The sequence below is a fragment of the Nerophis ophidion genome, linkage group LG03 (genome assembly GCF_033978795.1).
Source record: "Nerophis ophidion isolate RoL-2023_Sa linkage group LG03, RoL_Noph_v1.0, whole genome shotgun sequence".
NCBI classification, from domain to species: Eukaryota; Metazoa; Chordata; class Actinopteri; order Syngnathiformes; family Syngnathidae; genus Nerophis; species Nerophis ophidion.
Genome location: NC_084613.1, coordinates 70,021,229 through 70,048,927, shown reverse-complemented (window position 1 = coordinate 70,048,927; position 27,699 = coordinate 70,021,229). Strand labels below are relative to the sequence as shown.

Sequence of the window (27,699 nt, the reverse complement as noted above, 5' to 3'; positions counted from 1 at the left end):
TAGATTGCAGTCATGCTCCCGTGCGGCGGTTCTATTTAAATCAGGATTGTTCCGCGGCTCAACTGGTCTAAAAAAAGAACCGGTCCGTGGGCGCATTCAAGAATGGAACGTGTCGTAGTTTATGGCGTTGGCTCCTATTTAACTGACGCCGAGCATAAACTGACCCATGAATTGCATAAGACCGGCAGATGATTTCTGCGAGAAAGTAGGTTGTTTAGCAGACATGAGTGAAGTTTGGGATTGTGTTGCTTGCTTGTCTTATTCGGTCCTCGGTTGGACCGTGTTTCCATCAATTCAGTTGACCATAGTACAGTTCGGAACGGTAAACTCTGATGGGCTTTGTATTTCCACTGTGAGGTTTGTAGGCATTATGGCAATAGCTACGTTAGCTGCTCGTGTAACACGCCATTGAATTCAACACAGTAAACAAAGGACAAGGGCAAGCTTCATGTGAAGATTTTCTAAAAACCAATCAGTAAACTGCAGTGTTGTCGGTAGTAACTGACAACGTGGTGCACAGATGTACAGCGGTCAGTTTGTGTATCCCGCTAGGATACATTGCAGGTCTCAATTATTTCATATGTTGTGTGTTTAGAACAGGGATGGGCAAACTACGGCTCGCAGGCCACATCCGGCCAGCCAAATATTACAACAGAATTAAGCAAAGATCTGTTTTGAAAATCGAATTTATACTAGACTTAGGTACACTGGCAAAACGAGTGATCAAGTGTTAACCCCATAATACAGTTTTTATGTTTCTTTAATGTTTAATTTTTTATTCATTATCATTATTATTGTTTTACTTTTATTTACCCAAGAAAGATTAAGAATCTCTTTTTCAAGGGAGTCCTGCACATTCATACACCAGTGCATGTGCCACCGGGAGCAAAGTGGGCAAAGTGTCTTGCCCAAGATGCAATAGCTGTGAATAGGATGGGGAAAGCTGGAATTTAACTTGCAACCATACAGGTTGCTGCCATGGCCGCTGTACCATCCGAGCCACGTCGATCTGGTCTAATATGATATTGCTGAAAATAGATGTATTATAATTCAATCGCCCACGTTTGAGAAGTCTACCCTTAGTTCCAACATATGCTTTGAAATGCATCGTGTGCTCGCCTGGCCGTCCGTCAAATTTTAAAAGCTAATGTGACCCCAGAGCCAAAAAGTTTGACCACCTCTGTTTTAGATTAGATTAGATTAGATGAGATAGTACTTTATTTATTCCTTCAGGAGAGTTCCTTCAGGAAAATTAAAATTTTCAGCACAATCCCATTCAAAATCAGACAAACGTTACAGGGAGACAAAACAGGATCGCTGACGGGTCTGCCGGCTTCCAGCGCCCCTTACAAAAAAGGTGATATACAGGTAAACAAGTGGGGGGAATGGGAGAAAAAAATAGAAGATTAAAATAAAATAAAATATAATAAAAAAAATCGGTCTAAGCTTAGGCCCTGGAGTGGGGGTCCAGACTGAGGCCAAGGGAAAAAAACAACTCCATCAGTGTGTGAATGTGTGCGTGTGAATGGGTAAATGTGGAAGTAGTGTCAAAGCGCTTTGAGTACCTTTTAAGGTAGAAAAGCGCTATACAAGTACAACCCATTTATCATTTATTTATAACTCATAGCCATAGTAAGCATCCCTCTTACATGTGTGTAAGAGGGAAACATCAAACATCAAATAAGACAAAGGACATTAAAGACATTAAAGCAGCGGATACAACCAGCTACTTCTACATACAGCTATGAATAAAAAGTAAAAGAAACATATACACTTTGTTGGCCTCTGCGGTGTTCCACGCCATTGTCCGCTGGGGTGGAGGGAGCATGGCCAGAGACAGGAGCAGACCCAACAAAGCAACCAAGAGAGCCGACTCCACTCTCGGCCGCCAACCAACTCTCGGCCAGTATATAACATTACTTAAAATATCAACATAGTCTAATTGGTCTTGCCTTGTTCAAATTTGAGGAGATATACAACATTACGTAAATATCAACACGGTTATAATGGTCTTGCCTTGTTCAAATTTGTGGACATATAATTTTTTGTGAAAAGCTTAATGAAACCCACTTGGTGGCGCTACTACACTCTAATGGTGAGTTTAATCAGTTGTCTGTTGGAATGCATAAGAAAAATCTGAGTTGTTTAGTAATTTTTGCCAACAGTCCCACAAGTTGTACACTTTGGAGTGCACATCGTTTGCCTCAAAAGTCAGGAGTTAGGTTCTAAGACAGGGGTCTCAAACTTGCGGCCTACTGTCCATTTGCAACCTTCAGGCCCATATTTTGTGACCCTTTACTTAAATCTGGCGTATTTGAATCTTGTGTCACCAGGCAGAATTAAAACTGAAAATCCCGCCACCCCACTCTGCGCACAAGCGCACCTCGCTGATAGTGCTTCCCAGGCTCCTCATTCTTGGAAGTGCATGAATTTGCGCACAAAAACTGTATGTGCACACACATAGGTTGTTGAAAGTCTGAAGTTGCATCGAAGGATCCTCTCGTTCGTATTTGGTTGCAGGCTATCGGTAGCACATTTCACCACGCAAAAAGATACACTCAAAATATGAGAAAATGGAAGATAAGATTACATGTGTAGAAGGAAAACAGCCTCTTGTGCATCCAAAGTTAGTCCAAGACAGGCCTGCAATGCCCTCCTCCATCTTGAATACGACGGACCAATATATATTTGAGTTTTGGCTATTCTTTGTTTTTTTTAGACGTACGGCGTCTTTCTTTTCTTCTTCTGATTTCCTCTTTTGGGTTTGTTAGCAGTATTTGCTGTAAAGGCCAGCGCATGTAGTTGGAGTTTGCTGAAAACAAGTGTGCACAGTGCACGCGCCTGAAGGCTCCTTTTGTGGGGGTCTGCTCACCTCTCCTTTTTTTGCATTGTAACTAGAGATGTCCAATAATGTCTTTTTTGCCGATATCCGATATTCCGATATTGTCCAACTCTTAATTACCGATACCAATATCAACCGATACAAATGAAGTACTTTTAAGGTTTATTAGCGTTCTGTACTCCTCCCTACGTCCGTGTACACAGTGGCGTTTTAAAAAGTCAAACAATTTACTTTTTAAAACCGATACCAATAATTGTGAAACCGATACAGATAATTTCCAATATTACATTTTAAAGCATTTATCGGCCGATAATATCGTCAGTCTGATATTAACAGATATCTCTAATTGTAACATAGTAAAATTGGCTTTTTGTTGGTGGCTTGCAATGCAGCTAATGGGAGCAATCAATTTTACCACTAAATAACTTAAAAATGCATTCAAAAAAACATCAACAACACTTCATTTACATTCAATAAACTGTATAATGACCAAACTGACATTGTTATTGTAAGACCAAACACTGAGGAACTCTTTGTCTATCAAACTAGCACATCGGTGTGCTACGGTAATAGCCGTAGAAGCTAATTATGGCAAGAGATAAGCTAGCTTCTACGTCAGCATGCAACACGTTTGATTTAGTAATGCACAACAGTGTTATACGACACCAATCTGTACTGACTGAAAAACATGAACAATCATATTACAGTATCTGTAAAGTATACGCCGACATTTCATGTTGTGTTTTACACAGCGAGCCAGAGAGTGTGTATACTGTAGTTGTAATGACACAAATGACATGTTGCGTGCATCATGGTCAATATGTAGTGACTCGCTCGATGAACAGTTGTTCGTCTGGTCCAGCCGGCCGGGGACTTTTCTTGTTAATTATGGGCAAGCACGCCATTTATGTCGAAATAGCTTTGCTCCAAGTTCCACATTTTTCAGCTTTGATTCACTTTCACCTCACTCGCTCGGCATTCGTCTGCTCCAAGATTTTACTCTTTCTTCGTACTGGCTTCTAGATGTAGTTGTTCATCCTGTATGAATTCAGTTTCAAAAAGATAAGGTTGTGTAACCTCATTTGTCCAAAAATAGTTGTCTTGGTTGTTTGTTACCAAGTCTGCCATGATTACAACACACACAAGCGTTTTGTATCAGGAAGTAGGAACACACTGGAAGTCAGCGGTGCGCTGCTATGGAAGTGGAAATAAATGTGCCTTAGATTTACTTCCGGTAAATGATTAAAATGACCAAATACGGTAAATATTGAAGAAAATTACATATTGATATGAATGGGTCTGTCACCAGTACATTACAATATAGACTTGCGTTAATGGAGGGTTTTTAAGTTGTTTTACCTACATCTTCCAAGCGTTTTTTATCATCTTTAAAATCCCCCCTTAAAAAGACGTGTGTTCTTGTCTCTCATAATCCTATACAATAGACAACATTTGAAAAAAAAAAAAAACGTGCAGTTGCCCTTTAAAAAGAATATTATAGCGATCTTGAATACCTCTAATAAAGAACAATAACGGGGCAGACACCGACTGGCTGTTTTTAACTCAGCATTGGTAGTCTGCGGAGTGGAAAGAGATTGATCACTGCAACGCCTGTGGAATGTTTTTTTTACTCCTAGTTAATAAATGGATTGAACGTAGTAGTAGTAGTAGTAGTAGTAGTAGTAGTAGTAGTAGTGGTGCGCATTGGCTGCACTAGTAAAAAACTACTTCCTGAAGAGTAGCATATCTGTAATGTAATTGTAAAGTACAAACAATTAATTAATTACTAAGGTCTACTGATGGAATTTAACTGTTTGCTAAATTTGGTGCACTCAATTCCTTGTGAATAATGTCTCATGCACATAACCTAATAATAAAAAAAAACAAAACTATCACTCTTAGTAACGCCGTTATTATGTAACACTGTTTTTCCGAACACTGCTCACAGTTGATAGACACAGTAATAAACACAATCTGAACTCTGTTTTACACGTTAAGAAAACATTGCAGTTGTCAAGTTAGGCTGGGTTTTTGTGGCAAAAATCACAATTATTGAACCTTCCACCTAGGGCTAGGCGATATGGCCTTTTTTTAATATCTCGATATTTTTAGGCCATATCGCGATATACGATATATATTATGATATTTTGCCTTGGCCTTGAATGAACACTTGATACATATAATCACAGCAGTATGATGATTCTATGTGTCTACATTAAAACATTCTTCTTCATACTGCATTAATATATGCAAATTTTAAACTTTCATGCAGAGAGGGAAATCACAACTAAGTCAATTGACCAAAAGTGTCTTCTTCATACTGCATTAATATATGCTAATTTTAAACTTTCATGCAGAGAGGGAAATCACGACTAAGTCAATTGACCAAAAGTGTATTTATTAAAGTTATTAAGCAATGGCACAAACATTCATGTCATTTCCAAAACCGAAAATGCAAGATTTTCAGAGACATTTTAAGTGTCAAATAAAAATGAGCTGCATAATAAGAAATCAAATAGTATTTGTCCTTCACTATGTAGTTGTTATTAAATTCTCTTCATTCTCTAGCGAGTGACTTTTCGAGTGATGCTACATATTAGCAGTAATGCTACTTTTTATAGCAATGCTTTTGCCCCACACTTGACAAATTACGGTTTTCTGTTCGACATATTCCCACTTGAAGCCAAACCACAGCCAGATGATGGACCCCCTGCTGTTTTTATTGGGAATTAAGTCTTCCTTCATTTGTTAACAGATTCGCACCTTCTTTCTCTCGTATTACGACTCGTACGGCTACGTTAGCATCACAGCTAACGTTACCCAGTCTGCTACCTCTCTGCTGGGCGAGGGCGTATACGTATGTGACGTTTGACGTGACACTATGTGACGTGTGTAAGTTTGTGCGCCTGCTTGTCTGTGAGAAGGACAGACAGGAAAGAGTGAGAAGAGCTTGTAGTGTAATGCCCGCAGCTAAAAGCAACTGCGTGAGAACGTATACTCGAATATTACGATATAGTCATTTTCTATATCGCACAGAGACAAACCCGTGATATATCGTATGTATCGATTTGCCCAGCCCTACTTCCTCCCCAATTTTGGTGAATGCATGATTATCCCTCTCTCAACGACCTTACTTTTTAGTTGACGTCATCCTTATTGAAACCCATACAAGGTCTAACAACTACTCAGTGACCTAGTGGTTAGAGTGTCCGCCCTGAGATTGGTAGGTTGTGAGTTCAAATCCCGGCCGAGCCATTGCCTCCCTGCTTGGCACTCAGTATGCAGAAACAAAAGTATGACTTCCGTATTGAGCTGTCAAGGGACACACTTTGTCTAGTATTTTAATTAGGTAAATAGCCAGCAGAGCCATTTATTCTGATTTAATGTTCTCTGATTGGTGCGCCCTGTTAAAGAAAAAAGTAAATTGTGATGTCACACGCCAGTTTTTAAACAGTTCAGCTACAGTAGCCAACACGCACAGAGCAGGCATCTTTTCAGTGCAGCAGATTACTAAAGTAAAAGTATAAAAATTAAAATTTAAGTGTTCTGCTGTCCATGGTTGCAATAAGTGCAATATGTATGTGAGTGTGTTAGTTTCGTTAGTGAGTGCAGTTGGTTTTATCGGGATTTGTAATGAATTAGAACATAAAAGTCACCCAGCATTACTGGACACCGTTTATTCAACTTAGGAGGCTTACTGTCAGGTTCAAACACTGATGACATCTATTAAAAAGGCGAGAAGCAAGGAATCATGCAGACACAGAGTTAAATCTTGCTCAATTGAGGAGAGACGTGTTTTGGGCAGTACTCTATTTACAGTTTAAAACTGCGTTCTAAAAGTCCAGCCCACGTGCTTCCGTTATTTATTTGGGAGGTCCCTGGTTACATCACTGAAGCTGTCACTGAGGGAAGGGGGTAATCTCGACAGCTCCAGTTACAAAAATATATGATTATACAAATAGGCGAATGTGCTGACAGTAGTGATATCGCCTTTTCTCTGCTCAGTCTGCGTCACGGTACTCCATGTTCTGCCTTGGCAGTCAGCAGGCCGATTCTGGAAAAAATACACTTATACGAGACTAGCTTGCAATCTTTTGGATTGCCAGCTTTGCTCAGACAAAGAAAAATACCACTTCGGCACAATTGATAATAACTATAGCAACGGCCCTTAAGCATAAGAGTTGTGTGATAATATATACATAATTATTCTAACAACCATTCATTCAACTTTGGAGGTTTACTCAGAGCACTACCTGGAATTACTAAATAAGTTTAAAGTTTGTACAACTTTTTTTGCCAGTTCCAGAAAAACAAATATTGACACCTTGTTGTCGTCAGTTATTTTTTCACCCTTTTTCTCTAGCTGGTTTAAGGCTCCAAAGTAATTTAACTTGCTTATTTCTGCTTTACTTCACATTCATCATTTGGGTTCTTCTCCCACAAGTGTTATTTAAAAGTGTCTCCATCTCTCTTTCATTCCCTCTCGCTGTCTGGTGGCTCTCATCTAGGGCTAACGTCGCTATTAACAGTGTCTCATGGCCGACAGGTTGAGTAGTGTGCAATTTAGAAAACTTGAACTTCTCTTTGAATTTGAACGATAGCTAGAGTCAGTGCAATCTTTTTTCTTTTTTTACCGTCTTTGTCTCCCTGTGAATGTGGCAGCAATCTCTTAGAAAGTCGCCTCAAACTGCCTCGGGTTCTTTTCTGACCCGCTTTTTTTTTTTCAATCTTTGTTGTTATTATGTCTGGAATTCTTAGCCATTATGCCTGCATGTCGGTTGGCGGGTTCGCCTAACCCGTTCTGAAGATTTGACCTGATTTCTATTGAAAAAGCAAAAAAATCAGAAAATGCACGTATGGCTTATCATTTTCCTCCTACAGGCCCCTCCTTTTCTTCTGTCTCCGTCCTGCTCGCACAATGATGGCGGTTCATCCTGGCATCCTTTAAGCCGCTGGACGGGGTTAGAACACTGAACACCAGCTGGTGGCACACCAGATGTGGGCCAGAAACCCTTTGCTCTGACAAAGCTCACGCTTTAGAATAATACACTCTGTTTTTTGACATCATTCTATACATGAATTTGCTTTTTGTCCATTACTTGGTGGTCTTTATCGCGAGTTTCAAATGTGTGCATTTGGGAGTAGAACACTAGAAGGAATGCAAGAAGTTTGTGAGATTTCAAGTCAGACAACCTACTGTACCGTATCTCAAGTGGTCTGAAATAATATTGTGCATCATCTATTATCGTATGTAAATCCATTCATAGCTTTGTTATTTTACTGATTTTATGAAGTTTTTTGCTCATCTCAGACTTTACTCACCATGTAAATCACCAAAAATGATTTCCGGGCGCGGCAACCTCTGCTGCCCACTGCTCCCCTCACCTCCCAGAGGGTGAGAGTGATGGGTCAAATGCAGAAGACAAAATTCACCACACATTGTGTGTGTGTGTGCGCGTGTGTGTGTGTGTGTGTGTGTGTGTGTGTGTGTGTGTGTGTGTGTGTGTGTGTGTGTGTGTGTGTGTGTGTGTGTGTGTGTGTGTGTGTGTGTGTGTGTGTGTGTGTGTGTGTGTGTGTGTGTGTGTGTGTGTGTGTGTGTGTGTGTGTGTATGTGTATGTGTATGTGTATGTGTATGTGTATGTGTATGTGTGTGTGTGTGTGTGTGTGTGTGTGTGTGTGTGTGTGTGTGTGTGTGAAAATCATTGGTACTTTACCTTTAACTTTTACACAAAAAAACTTAGCATTTAAGATATCTTGCTTTGCACATATTTAATTTAATATTTATGTTTTTCCCTCATACGACGACCTACGTAAACATGTTGAAGTGTGTATTTTTTTATTTTAATGAGGCTGCTCACCTATTTGTACATCAGGAAGAGTCACAACTTCCTTTAAAAATGGAGATTATTGTTCTTTTGTTTTTATAAGCCAAACATTACAGCAAATTATTTCATCAAATTAAGCTTGATCGATACAAGCAGGTCAACTTCAACGTCTTCATGCAGTAGAGCTACACTATTGAGAAGGGCAAAAAACTACAATTAATGGCCTCAACCATAAAAAGCATTCAAAAATCGTTCTATTGCCCAGCCCTAGTCCAAAGTTGTAGTCTGTAAGTTCGTTATTTTTCCCTATCAATTTGTTGTGGGGCCGACCGGCATGTACATCACATGCATCCTCTGCCGCAAGCATTTCTAATACAAAGTAGCATATAGTTCTAACTTATATTTGTCAGTCTACTCGATAGGGAAGCGATATATACTACATGGCTGACAGGAGAAGACACAGTTGAAGTAGAGGCACATAAATAAAACCGCCCACAAAACGGCACATACCGACCAGACAGTCAGACAGCGGCTTGCAGATGGTCTGTAAAACATAATCTATGCAATATTTTGACTGAAGAACCACTAGGGCTAGGCGATATATCGAGTTTGGAAGATATGTCAATATATTTATAAACAAGATTTGAATTAAGAACATATCGTAAAATCGATATAATTTATTTCAGGTTTAAATTACCAAACATCGCGTATTTGTTGTGTTCCTTGTTGTCCCCCGCTCCCCTTTCATGGGCTACTAAGCCCCTCCCCTTCCTCCAACATCCATGATTGGTTGGTTGTTTACTATGATGAGTCACATAGGGACAGGCCAATCAGAGGCATCGAACCAGAAAGGGAAATCACAAAGTGCCTGCCTGCAAATTTATCGGAGTTTGATACATTTTGTAAAATTTGCACAGCTATGTTATTTATTTTATGTAGAAACAATATTTTTCTATTTTATTTATGTTTTATAATTTTGTACTACTTAAACTGTTTCTTTTTTGTACTGTTAATACCCATCTTGACTAACTGGGTTAATAAAAGTACCACCGACCGTTTAATTTACAGTTGTCATTCATTTCAGTCTCACTGAATATCGCTCAAAAATTAATATCTTTATATGTATACTTTCACTGAAAAAATATATTGAGATATATATCGAATATCGAGTTTAAGTAAAAATATATCGAGATATACTTTTTCATCCTAAGAACCACCATTGGTCTACATGTTATGTAGACCATAAGGAAGTGTTTTAAATGTAGAAAAAAAATTATGATATGACCCCTTTTAAAGGTGTCATGACGTATCGTCAGTGGTTTTTATTCCATTATGCCAACGATTGAGTCATACCGTAATGGTGAAAAACACAAAAGTGCACTCATTTACTAAACTGACTCTATGAACGCTGCTTAGGCAGGATCATATCAATCACCTGCACCGTGTTGTATTTATCCCCATTTGCAGTTTATGAGATGTTACATTTTTACAGCGTTCCATTCTTGTGTGCCTTGAGGATGAATAATGGCTCCTGTGAGAACCGTCTGACTTTTCTTAATTAGTAGGGTGTGGGGGTGTGGAGAAATCGCTGTTGTCAGTATTCGGTAATACAGGTCATTTAAAGCTTGAGTGCTAGAAGTGTTGTAACTCCAAGAACGCTTTTGTGATGATTGCCAGCTGCCACTCTTCGCAGCCTGTCTGCAGGCGTCAAACCATTAGTTCAAGTGCTTCTTGTGTGTGTCTTCAGGTGTGTTGTTGCACCTTTCAGGACCCTTTATTTCTGCCTTCTGTTCTATTTTCACTCAGCACATCTCGCCACTTTCATGCCTCGTAAGCATCGCCGATCTCTCTTCCTCACCTATGTGGACGGATGTGACTCCCTGGCCCGTTATCCTCCAACCATGTCGTCCCCTTAAGCACCCCACTCGCACCCACCCACCTCTGGCTGCTTGCTTTATAAATAGCTTGGCCTAGATCAGAGCAGCTGCATTGGCATTGGCACCAGGAGCTGGTTTTGGCAGCCTGGTTGGCATCGAGGGGACTGTTGTGCGCCTTGTGAATGACATACAGTTTAGGACATTGTAGCCTGTCCGCACACATGCCACATTTTCCTCTCCTTGCACCGTCACCCTTTCTATACATCTATTTTGGGAGCATGAAGCTTGCGTGACGCACACATGCAATATTGTGCACACTAACCTTGCTCTTGCCTAGCTTGTGTATTCATGTGATGATCCACTGCCCTCATTTTTTCCCCGTTCAGCTCCTCTGCAGAGCTTGGCGACCGAATGCAAATGCTGCCTCATCATCAGCAAGTCTTAGGACTGCTGCTCTAATCACTAACACTCCCATATAAGTTTTTTTATTGCATTTATCACGTAACAAACAAACTCTGTAGTTGTATCTCCTCTATTGCTGCATCCTAATTTCCCCTTACATGCATCAGCGCTTTACAGACTACGAGATCTTCTGTAGAGAATTGTGAATGAGCAGAGTGGTATTGAGAACGAGAAAGGGTGTGTGTGGGTGGGTGGGTTGAGGTGTTTGCTTACAAAAATGAGGCCACAGAGGAAGGAAATGTACTTCATTATTCACAGCAATCCGTCCCGCTTTTGGGCAACAACAAAAAGGATCAGAGTGCCGCATTTTGATCAGTTGTGATTTTTTTTTTTAGCTGTATGATACATCATGTAGCTTTTCATGTGTGAGAAATACACTCTCAATGGTTATCGTCCAGCCTACAAAGCCTAGTCTGGGGTGTATATAATCCAAACCGTAATGTGGCAAACTGAACTGACTACCACTTGGTCAAAATCGTCTTGGCGGTATAAACAAATGGTTATTGCACCCTGAGGCACTTGGCTTTTACAGTTCGGGTTAGTACAATAGTGTAAATACTTTGTTTGGATTAATTTCCCACTATTATGTTGTTCTTAATGTGCTATGACAATAAAACCATATTCTATTATATTCTAATAATTAGCCTACACTAGTTACAAATGTATCCTGAGGGAGAGAAATTGAGACGCAAATAGTGTTTCACTAAATACGATATAAATGATATTAATTTGCCTGATGATAGAGATTTTGATACTATCGTTATATTGGAATAATACATTTTGATGACATCTGGCTTCCTGGGTGCAAATTTGACACCGACAAGCAAATGAAACTATTCGCAACACAATATGGGGTCCTCGCTGGTGGCTGATATCCCTCCACAGTGCAACTGCAAAGCCACTTCTAAATCAGTAATCATTGCACCCATAGCGGCCAAATAATTTACGTTTACGTTTCCAACAAGTATCATCCCAGGAGGACGAGGAACAGCTAAGTATGCTACATTACACACCGCTAACAGCAAACTAGAGCTCTTGAAAGTAAACAAGGTGGGGAAATTGATACAATATCGACAGTAACAACACCAAGTGGTATAGTATTAAGTCGATACCACAGTGGTTAAATCAATATTCTAAAACATTTATTCTAGCCTGATTTATCCATTCCTTTACCACTTATGGCATGTGTTTGGGGTCGTTGTCCTGTTGGAACACCCAACTGCGCCCAAGATCCAACCTCCGGGCTGATGATTTTAGGTTGTCCTGAAAAATTTGGTGGTAATCCTCCTTTTTCATTGTCCCATTTACTTTCTGTGAAGCACCAGATACTTTGGCAGCAAAACAGGCCCAGAGCATTATACTACCACCACCATGCTTGACGATAGGTTGGTGTTCCTGGGATTAAAGGCCTCACCTTTTCTCCTCCAAACATATTGCTGGGTATTGTGGCCAAACAGCTCAATTTTTGTTTTATCTGACCACAGAACTTTCTTCCAGATGGCCTTATCTTTGTCCATGTGATGTCAGTTGTAGAAATTATTGGAAACTCAAGACAGCCATGACATTAGGTCCTTCACAAGTGTAAGTAAACGTTTGACCATGACTGTATATCACTTCTGACTTGTGTTTATTGACCTAATAATGTTAGGAGTGTGGATTACCACGATTGTTTCTTTTGCAAAGAAGGCGAGAGCGGCTGACTTGGTGCTGGCTGGTGCTGGAATGTCACATTCATCTTCCCAAAGTCCACTCATGTTCCGTCTGCCTTGCATGGACACGCACAGACATAAATAGCCTCAGCACCTGGAGCTTTTATATTAATGGCTTATTGGGGACTTAGCTGTCTCGCTCAGTCTAGCAATTAAAAAGAAACGAGCGACAGGGATGATGAGAGAGATGGAAAGGAGACATGGTAGGCTTGGCTATTGTTATGCAATGGTGCGTCTGAAGGATTTTTTTTTTGTATACTGACTTGTGCTGAGCGCAGATGGAAAATGTTTCACTGTGTGTTTCATCACAATTAAGGCCTAATCTCCAGTCAACAATGCTGCATTTAAAAGTTCTTGTCAATTTTTCACATTTCATTGTTCAATTGTTTTTATTTTGTTCGTCTGCTGTGTGTGTCAGACTTAGTTTGTGACGAACCCCAAGATGCAGAGATGGAGGCAGGCATTGGATAGGAAAACATGATTTAATAAAGATACTAAAACAAGAACAAACCAAAAAGGTACAACCAAAAGCGCGCACGAGGTGGATAACAAACTAAGAGAGCTAGCATGGGAGCTAGAAAACAAAAGGAACTTAGCATGGAAGCTAGCAAAAACAAAAAGGGCCTAGCGTGGAAGATAGCGGGTAGCAAGCTGGAAAACAGAAGTCGTACTTGTAAAATGAAAACAAACTGGAAGCAGGGAACAAAAACAGTAAGCTACAAACATCTAACGAAAATAGCTTACCGCTACCCTGCAAAGACACGATACTGCACGACAAGACAGGAGCGACAATACATGATCATTATCCAGCACTGACTGGAGGACAAAAGCAGGTAAAATAGGAGCGGGCTGATTGACACCAGGTGTGGCCAGGTGCCAATCAACCACAGCTAAGGAGAAACAGCGCTCAGGGAGAAAGACTGGAAACCAACAAAATAAAAGCGCTGACAGGAAATACTACACACACAGGAAACAACTAGAACACAAACAAACTGTCAGGGGCAAGCCTGACAGTGTGAGCACATTACGTCATGCCTTCTTACGTAAATACAACAAACGCCTTGTCTGGCAATTAGTTAACTCTGGGACACTGCTCAACTCCAGTCCTTGACAAAGTGGCGATTAAGCAGGGTTCTAAGTGCCATATACAAACCCCGTTTCCATATGAGTTGGGAAATTGTGTTAGATGTAAATATAAACGGAATACAATGATTTGCAAATCCTTTTCAAGCCATATTCAATTGAATGCACTACAAAGACAAGCTATTTGATGTTCAAACTCATAAAAAAAAATTGTTTTTTTGCAAATAATAATTAACTTAGAATTTGCTACTCGGGCTGCGAATCTTTGGGTGTCCCACGATTCGATTCAATATCAATTCTTGGGGTCACGATTCGATAATATATAGATTTTTTTGGATTCAATTCGATTCTCAATTCGAAAACTATATTTTTCCGATTCAAAACGATTCTGTATCCATTCAATACACAGGATTTCAGCAGGATCTACCCCAGTCTGCTGACATGCAAGCAGAGTAGTAGATTTATAAAAAAAAAAAGTTTTTATAATTGTAAAGGACAATGTTTTATCAACTGATTCCAATAATGTAAATTCAACTAATAAACGAACCAAAAATAGGACTTATTTTATCTTTGTGAAAATATTGGACACAGTGTGTTGTCAAGCTTATGAGATGCGATGCAAGTGTAAGCCACTGTGACACTATAGTTCTTTTTTTTATTTTTATAAATATCTAATGATAATGTCAATGAGGGATTTTTAATCACTGCTATGCTGAAATTATAACTAATATTGAGACTGTTGTTGATAATATTCATTTTTGTTTCACTACTTTTGGTTTTGTTCTGTGTCGTGTTTGTGTCTCCTCAATTGCTCTGTTTATTGCAGTTCTGAGTGTTGCTGGGTCAAGTTTGGTTTTGGAATTGGATTGCATTATTATGGTATTGCTGTGTAGTGGTTTGTTGTATTGAAAAAAAAATAAAATAAAAATAAATAAAATAAAAATAGATTTTTTTAAAAATGAGAATCGATTCTGAATCGCACAACGTTCGATTCGTATTCGAATCGATTTCTTCCCACACCCCTAGTAGCTACGATTCGATTAGAAATTGAATATTGATGCGTCTTTAATTTATGAATATAGAGCCGTGCCAGCAAATTGAGAGTTCCAGGTTCAATCCCTGCTTCAATGATCCTAGTCACTGTCGTTGTGACTAGGATCACTATACACCCCGGTGTATGGTGTTTATTGCAGGGGCCGGGCCTGGTTTTTGACTTCCCGCATGTCTTAGTTGAACTTGCGACTTAGATAAAGATGAGAACACATTTAATGAACCCCAAAAATCTAGGTAATTCATAAGGGTTCATCAACTTTTTCTTGCAACTGTACATGTAAATTGACTAAAATAAATCCATTACAATTTGGCTACTTTGACAAATAGTGTAAATCCAGACACCTGACACACCTGTGTGACATACAAGAACACTTCCCATGTGGGAAGCAGAATTAACTGGAGCATGGATTCTGCAGTGTCTCCATGCATGGCTTGCTTTACACTAGTGGCGTAAACGTGAGTGGTGTGATGACGTCAATGTGGCGAGAGAGAGAGAGAGCGAGATAGAGAGAGAGGGAGGGGGGCTATGTGTTAGTTTGTGTGCTGCAGCATCAGTCAGTCAGCAGCAGCTCTTGTCTCCTCCTCAGACCGCGACGCGGCTAGCTTCATGGTGCTTTAAGTTGCAAGCAAAAAGAGACGTCTGCCCTCGACCTGAGAGGAACTTTTTTTTTTTTTTGTAACGTGTTATTGATCCCACCCAAGTGAAGGGAATGCCATCTATAAACATGAAACTGGAGATGGTCACCATCATCGCCTGTGAGGTAGACATTGAGGTGTTTACGTCACACAAAATGCAGGTAGGATTTTAGCGCAAATGTGTGTGCAGTAGAAGATGGATGGATGGTGTGTGTAGTTTGCGCCTCTTTTCTGTGCTCCTGCCTCTCTGTATCTGTGTGACGTGAAATGCAGACAACTATAGATTGTGTTTTATCAATGAGAGCAGCAGATTACGCACAACAGGCACGTTGCATCTATTGCAGTGTGCAATTAGTGCCTGTAATGCGGTAACAAAGCTGGGGTTTTTATTATCGACATAATGCGCAACTTGTGCAGGTGGAAAGGTGGTGGGATGACTTCAGTAGTCCATGAATGGACGCATGCTTGCATTGGGGGGTGAAGCGCATTGTCCCATACCACGCCCCCTTTAAAAAAACATCAGCATTGCAGTTGCACCCTTATTAGGAGAACTACTGTTAAGTTACATCTGCATTATCTGAATTTAAATTGGCTTTGCAGCAATCAGTGTTGGGTTAAACCCGCACTGCATCTCGCTGTGAGTTTTTTTCAATATTCTGTCCCTTGTACAGCCAAAATATTAAACACAGCTTTCACTATTTAGAACTGCACTCCTATACCTACAACTGCAGTAATTACCGTATTTCCATTAATTGCCGCCAGGGCGCTATTTAATTTAAAACCTCTTCTCACTCCTGCGCTTACCAAAGGCATGCGGTAAAAGTAAGCATGCGCTAATTAATTTAAAACCTCTTCTCACTCCAGTGCTTACCAAAGGCCTGCGGTAAATTAAGGCCTGCGCCTATAAATTTGAGCATATGTAAAGATACCATGATGAAAAGCACATTTAATAAAATAAAAAAAAAACGTTAATGTACAGGAGCCTGTAAAGGACTGTATTTTACCCTGCACTATTTACCCAATAAATCTAGTCTAAGAGAGAGTGAGAGGAGACGGCTTATATAGTTGAACAATTTACTATATACACCACATAAACATACAATAATAATCACACATTAATTACACTCATACACTCGTCCCCACTCACACGCTACCTCCCCAACTCGCGCTGTCCACTTCCTTCGCAGCAATGTAGCCACGATAGCACACAACTAAACTCTTTATAATGTTCCACACTCGCTCTCCAAATAGTAAACAGTCACAGGGGAGAGAGTCTCTTTAACAAACTTAACTAATACGTGACTAAACCTGCCCTTCGTGAAGTCACTGTGCAGCAAACAAACACACGTGCGAGCTGCAGTTAGCACACCCGTCCCATATACTGGCGACGTGAGTGCCCAAACGTCCTAAACTTTAACGAGTGCAACTTATAAACTGTCACTTTTAACACACTGAAATAGGAAGCTTACTGTGGTTATTTCTCTGAACTGCAACCGTGGTGAACTATTTCCCGTGTAGTATTACCGACGCTACGTTGCTTGTTAATGCCGGAGCACTTTTAACACTTTGTTTAACTTGCCGGCGGAAACAGAAATGCCCTTAACCATAGCAACCGGAAACCATAGCAACCGAAGCCATAGGAACGGTAAAACAACTTAAAGAAACACATTTTACCTTTCCAAACAACACATATAAAATAGAAATAAATAATAATAATCAAACCCTTAACAGAAATGATCTCCTATTTGTAGACATAAATATAAATTCAATCGGATCAGAAACATTGGAGGAAACGGGATTAAAACCTGATGCTAACCGGCCGTAGAAAATACATGGGTACGGCTAGTAGCTATTAACAAACAAATTCACTTACCAACTCGCCTTAATATCTCAACATCGCCACACTCTCTCATCACAACTCGTCCCTGATGGTCAGCACCTATAAGTTTACAATTAGTAGTAAAATGTTGGATGGTTGTTTTTACGATATGCAGGCAAACAACAACTTTAAAACATACCGGCTTCAGATGTCCCCAGGCTTAGCCACCGCACCTGGCAGCCATCTTGGAACGCTGGATTATATAGAGCGCGATAGGCTGTTGCGGGTCACGTGAGCGCCTGTGTTAAACTCGCGAGATTAAACGTGGAAACGGCGCAGGTAAAATGAGGGGATGCCATGACAGGAAATATGGCTTATTTCCCACCCGTGTTACACACTCGTGACGTGACGAGTTTGACCCGGCGGTAAACCGAGGCATGTGCTAATTATTTTGCTAAACAAGTTTGACCCGGCAGTAATTCTAGGCATGCGCTAATTCTAAGCATGTGCTAACTATTTTGCAAAACGAGTTTGACCCGGCGGTAAAACGAGGCATGCGGATAATATATACCCGACGACCATTCAAGGAAATACGGTATATGCATATTGTGGATTTGAATACCTCCTTAATTGGTCATAATCATCCCTGTAAAGGGGGACGTATATCATAAAATAGTGCAGGTTTACCTAATATTGTGGTGAGAGAGCAATTTCAGGTATATTGCATTGCCACCAATCATAGGTAATAATTAGTGCTGACAATTTTTTAAAATCAGATTAATCACACTTTTGAATTTGGATTAATCATGACAGTTAGTACTAGCTTTCAAAAATTCAGTTAACCTAAAAAAGATCAAAATAGGACACAAATCCAACTCACAGCAGATGCTCCTGTGTTAAGCCTCCAGCACTAAATGGCAACAATGAATGTCCTTCAGCCATTCATTGTTGCCAAAAACATAAGTAGAAAGCCTAATGAATACTTCGATGGACTAATGAATACCTCGAGTACAGCCACTCAGGGACAGATTTCCTCAAGTGGCTGTACGAGCAGAGAAAAGTACATAACGTCAAAATGTGAAAGCGCTTTTAGATATATTTGATTAAAGTTGACCCTAGTTGTGTCTTTATTGTTGACCAAAGCAACTTAATATGTTAATTTGACATTAGCAAATAAGTAATAGAAGTTATATTTGATCCCAATTTACTCTTCTTCTGGGTGTTTCTTTCCTGGTAGGTGTACTGTACATCAAAAGGTTGAGCCATCCTAATAAAAAGAAATCATCAATCAATCAATTGTTTATTTTTATTGCCCTAAATTACAAGTGTCTCAAAGGGCTGCACAAGCCACAACAACATCCGCGTCGATGTGAATGACTATGAGAAACCTTGGAGAGGACCGCATATGTGGGCAACCCCCCCCCCCCCCTCCCCTCCTCTAGGGGAGATCAAAAGCAATGGACGTCGAGTGTGTCTAACATAATATTGTGAAAGTCCAGTCCTTAGTGGATCTAACATAATAGTGAGAGTCCAGTCCATAGTGGATCTAACATAATAGTTTCCACTGACACTGTTCCACCCCAGTCCTGAAGGAGGCAGTAAAAAGAAGTGGCTGTGAACTTCTGTATAGGGAAAAAAACATTTTTCAGTGTAGCTTCATTTGCTGGACTTGTTGGGTCTTTGCACCACCTGACTGTAACAGCAAAAAGGGGAAATAAATCATTGGATCGTGATGATGATAGCGAGGTACACTTTTTTAAATGTACCCTAAAATACACATACAGTATAGACATACGAACTCATTATTAGGGATGTAACAATATGAACATTTCCTATCTTGGTTATGGTGACCAAAATTATCATTGTTATCAATATTATCGCAATATTGTTTGAATGTTCTCAAAAAGTATTCATGCACACACTGAAGTCTTTTGACCAAGTTATTTTTTTCATGAACTACAATAAACACAGACAGAAAACCCACTATTTTGCATGTTTGGTATTTCTTATGCTTAGTTTGTTTTATTGCTTTAGACATTGGTTGGTACTGTAGCACTTTAAGATTTATCTGTGGCATCCTACTCTGTTCAGCGGTCCTTGAACGCATCATGAAAGCACCTCTGTTTTGTATTCCTCTAGGTCTGAGAGAGCACAGGTTGTAGGTTCAGTGTGCACAACTGAAAAGCTTTGTTACTCAGACAGTATTGTTTGTGTAAGTTTAGATTGGGTTATGTTTTGTTGTTTAATGTAGACTTTAATGTTTTCTTGTTAGCATTTAAGCTAGAAGGCTGGCACCAGTTTGTCCATGAAAGATTCAAGTATTGAAAGAGTATGGACAGAGTTCAGAGTTGGTCCCAAACATGGCGCTCTGTAGTCACGTGTGGGGCTTTTGACCAATAAAAGAGTATGGCCAGACAATCTCTTAAATGTTGATCAAAACCCCCTTACAGGTCTACAGGGCGCCATGTTTGGAACCAACTCTGAAACTGAGTTGGCCATATAATCTCTCTATAGGCTCTGGTCCATGAGTTTATCAAAGTGCTGATGTTAATCACGTTTTTTCAATCATTTCCATATAAAACAGTCATCCAGTTTCACAGGGGTTATCATTATTACCATTTATCGTTACATTCTTACTCATGATATAGAACCCAACTCAATCTTTGCTAAGATTGTGTGCGCAGTCTGTACCATCAATACAATACCGATTAAATCTCGTGATTGATCCAGTGAAACCTGTCTATCGACCCCGTTTTGGATCCACCAATACCAGTTGTTTGTCTACTATCTATTTGATCAATGAACAGATGTGTCAAATTCGAACAACAAGGTGTAACCCACAATCCATCTATCTCTCCGTCATGAACCATTTTGGTTTAGTCAACGGTCATCCATTGTCCTGTTGATCCTTCACCCGACAGCCTTTGCAAAGGACAGGCTTGGACAGGGCTGTCACTCTCTGAAACCCTCTCTCGGTTGGTTCTTATCGTTTAAATTCTCACATTGTGACCCACAAAGAAAAAGGAGAGTCTGAGCACAATTACCAGATCAGACGGAGACTGCTGACTTTGGAATCGCACAAAGAACACCACTAATCCTTGGATTCTGGTGCATTGAGAATGATAGAGCGCAAGGGCAGATTAAATGGCGGGCACGTGGGGAGTGGCATCCAATTGCTCCGTGTCAGTCTGCTCTGGTTTTTAATCATTATCACCCAAAAAAATGTCTACCTAACAGAGATGAGGAACAATAATCAGACTACCAATGTTTGGGCTGGCTGTGGATTACTGAGGGAACGATTCACTGTTTCTCTCGTCTGAATCAATTGATGATTTTTCATAGTGTGATCATCCATATCTTATTTGGTTTTCGCATTTCACAATTGATCTTATCGATAGTGATCGGCAATACCTTAAATTTTCTTACCGACGCAATATAAATTAAATCAGAGCTTTGTATCACAATAACTGTTGTCAAAGCACCATAATGAAAAATATTTTGCTAAAATAATAAAATGATTATAGTTGACTGATCAGGTGTATAGATTATACTTAAAATACTTAGTTAATTCATCAACAATGTTTCAGTCAAATATTTGACAAAACTACTGTACTATTAACGAAACAAAACTAAAAACCGTAACGCATACTTGCCAACCTTGAGACCTCCGATTTCGGGAGGTGGGGGGCGTGGTCGGGGGTTGGCCGAGGGGTGTGGTTGGGGCGGGGCGTTGTTGGGGGTGTGGTTAAGAGGGGAGGAGTATATTTACTGCTATCCATCCATTTACTACCGCTTGTTCCCTTTGGGAGGCGCTGGTGCCTATCTCATCTACAATCGGGTGTACACCCTGGACAAGTCGCCACCTCATCGCAGTATGTGTAGAAATCTTTATTTATAATTGAATCACTTGTTTATTTTTCAACAAGTTTTTAGTTATTTCTATATCTTTTTTTCAAAATAGTTAAAGAAAGACCACTACAAATGTGCAATATTTTGCACTGTTATACAATTTAATAAATCAGAAACTGATGACATAGTGCTGTATTTTACTTCATCCTCTTTTTTTTTTAACCAAAAATGCCTTGCTCTGATTAGGGGGTGCTTGAATTAAAAAAATGTTCACAAAGGGTACATCTCTGAAAAAAGGTTGAGAACCACTGCTCTAAAAGCCGTAGATGTTATTGTCACATATGCATGCACAGTAGATGGCAGTATTGTCCTGTTTAAGAGTGTCACAACATTGCTATTTACGGCAGACGGAAACGTGACTGCTGTGGTTGTGTGTTGTTGCCGCGCTGGGAGGACGTTGATGAGACTGCCTAACAATAAACCCACATAAGAAACCAAAAACTCGCCCTCGATCATTCTACAGTTATAACGTCATTGGGCAGGCACTCTGTTTATATTGTGTCAAAGCGGACGTGAAAACAGGCTGTCGACACGTCAATTCGAGTCCGCATGGAGTTGGAGGGGCCGTGGCCTCCAGTTCCGCCTGAATTTCGGGAGATTTTCGTGAGAAAATTTGTCCCGGGAAGTTTTCGGGAGTCTCCTGGAAAATCCGGGAGGGTTGGCAAGTATGCCCTAATGCAGTGGTCCCCAACCACCGGGTGGCCCGATTGGTACCGGGCCGCAGAAGAAATTTTTATTTTTAAAAAAAATGAATAAAAAATTATTAAATCAACATAAAAAACACAATATACACTTACAAATAGTGCACCAACCACAAAAAACTCCCTTTTTCATGACAAAAACGTGCCTTTTTCATGACAAAGAAGAAAAAGAAAAAAAGAAAAAAAAGACATCCCCCCCTGGGCCGCGGGACAAATTATTGAGCGTTGACCGGTCCGCGGATACAAAAAGGTTGGGAACCACTGCCCTAATGTACTACTAAAGTCTGTCAGTAAAGTCAGTATATTACAGAATATACGTTTGATGAGAGGTAGAGGAAAAGTATCTTATCTGTGCTGTAAAGTTCAAATTTGAATGACAATAAAAAGGAAGTTTAAGTCTAGTCTAAGTAATTCTTGCCAAAACGATTATTCTTATTGCCTGCAGTGGGAGAGTGTCCGTGTGCAACCCGAGGGTCCCTGGTTCAACTCCCACCTAGTACCAACCTCGTCACGTCCGTTGTGTCCTGAGCAAGACACTTCACCCTTGCTCCTGATGGGTGCTGGTTGGCGCCTTGCATGGCAGCTCCCTCCATCAGTGTGTGAATGTGTGTGTGAATGGGTAAATGTGGAAGTAGTGTCAAAGCGCTTTGAGTACCTTGAAGGTAGAAAAGCGCTATACAAGTACAACCCATTTATCATTATCATTTATTTATTAACATAGCAAAGCTAATATGGCAGGTTGCCTGATTTATGTCTGTTTATCAAAATGTGATAAGAATTCATACCAACATTACCTTGATATTAATATGTTGGTAGAAATATACCCTTCGTTACTAACTTACTAAGTGATTTCAAGAATGTAAACAGGAAGATGGTTTGGTGTCAGGACTTGGGTAAAAAAGATATATTAAACACAACATTACGCTACATTGGGGTTTGCATACAAGTTTAATAATAATAATTACGACATGCTAACTGATCACTGTTCCGTTTTGTCTGCTCAGAGATAAGACTGATTGGAGGTTGGACCATTTTCTCACCACAACTTTCTTCAAAACAGTGATTTGCGCCGCAGCCTGAGTTTGATTACTGTGTTGACAGCTGAACACACAAAACGGGAATACCAATGATTTAGTTCAAACTGGTGTTCAGATCAGGGAATGCCGTTGTAGTTTGTAAAACCCTTTGAGGATCACAAATAAATTGTGATTGATTGATTGAAGGGGGGCATATTATGAGTTTTTTACATTTAAAACATAACATGTAAGGGTGGTTCTTTGGTTACAATTTTGCATAGATTTATTTTTATAGACAATCTTTTAGCTGCTTTCTGAGTGTGTTTTCCAGGGTACCTATACATGTATGTATACATAGATATATATACATACGTATATATACATACATACATGTGTGTGTATATATATATATATATATATATATATATGTATATATATATATATATATATATATATATAACAGGTGTAACATTACGTATATTTGTATTGAACCGTTTCGGTACGGGGGTTTCAGTTCAGTTCGGAGGTGTACCGAACGAGTTCTACACGGACATATTAAGTAGCGTACGCACGTTGTGTAAACAATGCATACCGAGGCACCATTTATTGATTTACGTGGACCCCGACGGCATGCTAGTAGCGACCGGGCTACAAAAGACTGACCATACCTCCTCTTTACACCGGATACGTCCTCTTTTGCGGAGCTGTCCGGGTGGAGTTTCTTAAATGCCTCAAATGTCCGACATTTTAAGTTAGGGTTGCGTGTATTTTCAATGTACGTTCAGGGTTAAGAAGGGGTTTAAAACCAAACAAATTGAGTGCGCAGCAACATTCGTGAGGGAGGGGCAGAGACAGAGAGAGCGAGAGAGTTATGATAAACGTGCATGCGTCCCCAGGCTCTGATTTTTACCCATAGATTTATCAGATTTTATTTTTCATTTTCTATAGCAGTGGTGTCAAAAGTGTCCCCCGGAGGCCATTTGCGGCCCACTGCTAATGTTTTACAGTCCCACGGCAAATTCTAAAAACACTATTAAAATAAACAAAAACATGAACAAAAGTGAAATAAAAAAGCTTAAAGGCTAAATATAATTAAGTGTAATAAATGTACTTTCAAACTGTCATTGCTCAAAACAGAATATTGAATCAAAATCAATTTTATCATGAATTATTGACCTATCCAAGTTTCCGATTACTTCACATCAAATATTCCACTAAGAAAAATAATTTTGGTGGAAGATTTTGCCAATTTGGTAAATATATAACCAAAAAATGTATATTTTGTTTTCTTACTGTACCGAAAATGAACCGAACCGTGACCTCTGAACGGAGGTATGTACCGAACCAAATTTTTTGTGTACTGTTACACCCCTAATATATGTATATGTTTATATATATATTCACACACACACACACACGTATGTATGTATATATACCCATGTGTATATGTAAATATACACGTATATGTGTGCTCCTTTAGCTCAGGTCAGGGGACCCACATCAGCATTTATTGCTCGTTGAGATGATCGATACATGCTCTCGTTGTTTGTGTCCTAAAAGACTAGATTTGTCACAATTTTTAAATACAGAATCTATAGCAATGGTTATTACTTGCTAAAAATAGGGACAAAGTTGCTAAGTTGGCAACTTTTTTTCTTACTTCACGTCTTCTTATACTCTGGCAGACCAGCTGTGTTTTAGGTACAGTATGTTAGGAAGCAGAGTTTCAATGCCACTTCATGGACAGAGTTGTAATAAGCCAGTCCCATTGTAAAGTGTTTATCAGCTTAGTCAAACAGGTAGTTTTAAATCTATTTGTGGCGGTTCGGATGTATTAAAACCTTTTTATGACGAAAAATTTATTCACTTTACATTATCTCCTATGGGGGAAAATGTTTTTTGAAACGAGTTCAACTTGGAAATCAAAACAGCGTTGTTGTGTTTTTGAGTTTCCACTTTAGTACGAGGATGATAAAAGCCTGTCCCTTGACCATTTTTTGGCTTTCTTTTCGTTCTTTTATATTCATTAAAGTAATTAAAGCCTCTGCCAAATGCGCTTTTCCCTCTCGTTAAGCACTTTCCTGTGATCAGCCTGCCACTGAATGTGTTTAATCAATGAAGCAACATCCAACACAGCATACAACCTTTAGCACCCCATTGGCATTATTTTGTATTTTAAATCCAAATGATTGATGGAGAGAAGGCACAAGCTGTTACATCGAGCGACTCACTCATAACGCATTCTTGGCTCAGAACACTTGCAGAAGTTTCCAGCAGCCCTGTGTCCCTTGTTTGTCCATCTGCCTTTCAAATACATTGCGGCTTCATCGTCAAAAGAACAATTTGATGACTAACGTGCCATTTATGGTTCAGCAGGACGTCTGACAATGTTTTTGTCGCTCTCTCTCCGCCTTGTTGCCTTTTGTGATACACTTGAATATGTTGTCACCCCCACTTTCTTTAGTGACAGTTTCCTTTCAGCATGTAAAACTATGTGTCATGTTGTTGTTGTTGCTATTGTATGAGTGTGTGAATGGATTGAGATGTCTTTATCGCATTAGCAAAGTTATAATAGTTTTTTGTAATTGTTCAGTCTTATGTTGTTGCTTATGAAGGAAAAGGAAGGCATACTCTATTGCAGAGGACATGCAGTTCATAATCTGCCTCTGCCTCAATGCTGAATACTGAAAAAGTTAGAGCTTAGTGTTCCATCCATCCATCCATTTTCTACCGCTTGTCCCTTTTTGGGGTCGCTGGAGCCAATCTCAGCTGCATTCGGGCGGAAGGCGGTGTACACCCTGGACAAGTCGCCACCCCATCGGAGGGCAGCTTGGTGTTAAAGGGCGGCCAATTAACAATGAAAAAGTAACAAGTTTTATTGCATTTATAGGAAGACTATATACTCCTACACTCTAGTTGAAAATATCTTTGGGCACCTGATGATTGGATTACGACTCAGGGACTATGAGTCAAATATGTTCCTATCTAACTGTCTTTGATTATTATATGGTATATTATTATCATCATAGTGTATAATATTAATGTATAGTTTATTAGTTTATATTCTAAATGTATTACATGTAATTGTGTGAATGCTCCAAAGCATTTTCTACACCAAAATTAATCTATTATTATTATTCTTCTCCAGATTTTGGCGCGCTCTACCTTCGACATTTTTCATCCGATTCAATCCGTTCCAACTTCAAACTGTTCAGCCTATTCGGGAATCACGGGTTTTCCTTTGACAAATTCCCGGATTTCCCAGAATTCACGGTTTTCCGGGACATTTTTCCCATTTGAAATGAATTGGCCATTATCAAACTTTCACCATTTCAACATTTTTCAACCTATTCATACCATTCCACCTCAACATAATTCCACCGTACTGGACATTCAACCTACCATTTTACCAACTTCAAAAAAATTCCAGTATTTTCCAAATTTCCCGGTTTTCCATAGCCCTATTTCCACCCTTTTTTCTGGCAACTACTCCTTCCACATTTGTCAACTAATTTCAACCGTTCCACCGTCAAAGCATTTGTCTTAATCAGGACAAAAAAACTAATACATTTTTTGAACTACAAAAATTCCCAGTTTTCCCGAAATTCTAGGAATTCCATAATACCGTTTCTCAATTCAAAATGTTAGCACTTCAACATTTTTCGACCGATTTGAAAAATTCCAACATCAACATAAAATTTGGGAATTTCAAGAAAAGTGTGAATTTTCTTGAAATTGGTAAAAAAAAACTTGAATGTTCTCAATGACTTGAAATTGGAAATCCCCATTTAAATATATGGTACAGTTTTCAAAGTTACACAATTCCCACAATTTTCATCTGATTCAAACTGTTCCAGCTTCAAAATATTCAGCCTGTTTTGGAATTATGTGCTCTCCTTCAGCAATTCTTTAAAAAAAACAGGATTTCAGTTCAGCTTCAGCATTGGAGTTCATTCACATGCAATTCCTTCAAGAATTGCCTCATCTAATTATTAATAATACTGTGTGTTTCCAAGGGGCTTCCTTTAGCTACTGACGTACACATTATTGCGTCATTTATGATTTTTGGATGTTAGTGCCCACACTATTGGTATGATGTTGATAGAGAGAGAGATACAGAGGTAGCTACAGATACTTGATACAGTTCTTATGTCTGTAGTTTTTTTGGCAAGCTGATATAATTGTATTCCGTCTATAACCACAGAATGCACTGACACTTTGGCTCCAATCACCATAAACTTGCGACCAAAAGACGTGTGTTGTCTATCTGCACATCCATATCTTAGGCTCAAAGTGTGCCGGCCAGCAGCCGCATTAATCAATTTGCTAATTTCCTCTTCTCAGTTGGTTACACTCTGCTGTAACGTGGTGTCTGTTAGTCTTCTGTTGAAGTATACAAAGCATTTATTATTTCCTTGTTTCACTCCTTCTTATTTATGCTAGTTTAGAGCTGCAGATGACACAGCTAGTCCTCCCTTATTCCCTCTTCCGTGTGTCAGCGCTAACCCATCGATTCGAACTCTAATCGTGATGCTTCAGAGAACCGATCATTTTCCCCACATGTTCTACAGGTAAAGTCAATATGCCTGCATCCACTGCTTACGATACCTTCAGTGTGAGTTAGTTGGAGATAAGTTAGGTTATTCAGAACATTTCAAAACTCCTATACAATATTTTCCATCCATCCATTTTTTCTACCGCTTGTCCCGTTCGGGGTCTTGGGGTGCCTATCTCAGCTGCACTTGTGCAAAAGGCGGGGTACACCC

The 27,699-nt window shown here is 39.6% G+C and overlaps 1 protein-coding gene across 2 annotated transcripts in view; it reads left to right on the top strand.

Annotated features, from left to right (window-relative positions):
* The window catches only part of rcan3 (regulator of calcineurin 3), a 92,003-nt gene that overhangs the window by 12,298 nt on the left and 52,006 nt on the right, over positions 1 to 27,699 (top strand). Inside the window, exon 1 of one of the 2 annotated variants that reach the window (XM_061895961.1) lies at positions 15,403 to 15,649. The exons of the other annotated variant lie outside the window; for it this stretch is intronic. Coding sequence (XP_061751945.1) covers positions 15,563 to 15,649 — 87 coding nt within the window. The 5' untranslated portion in view covers positions 15,403 to 15,562. Of the gene's footprint in view, positions 1 to 15,402; positions 15,650 to 27,699 lie in introns of those variants that run through there. 2 annotated transcript variants of the gene reach the window in all.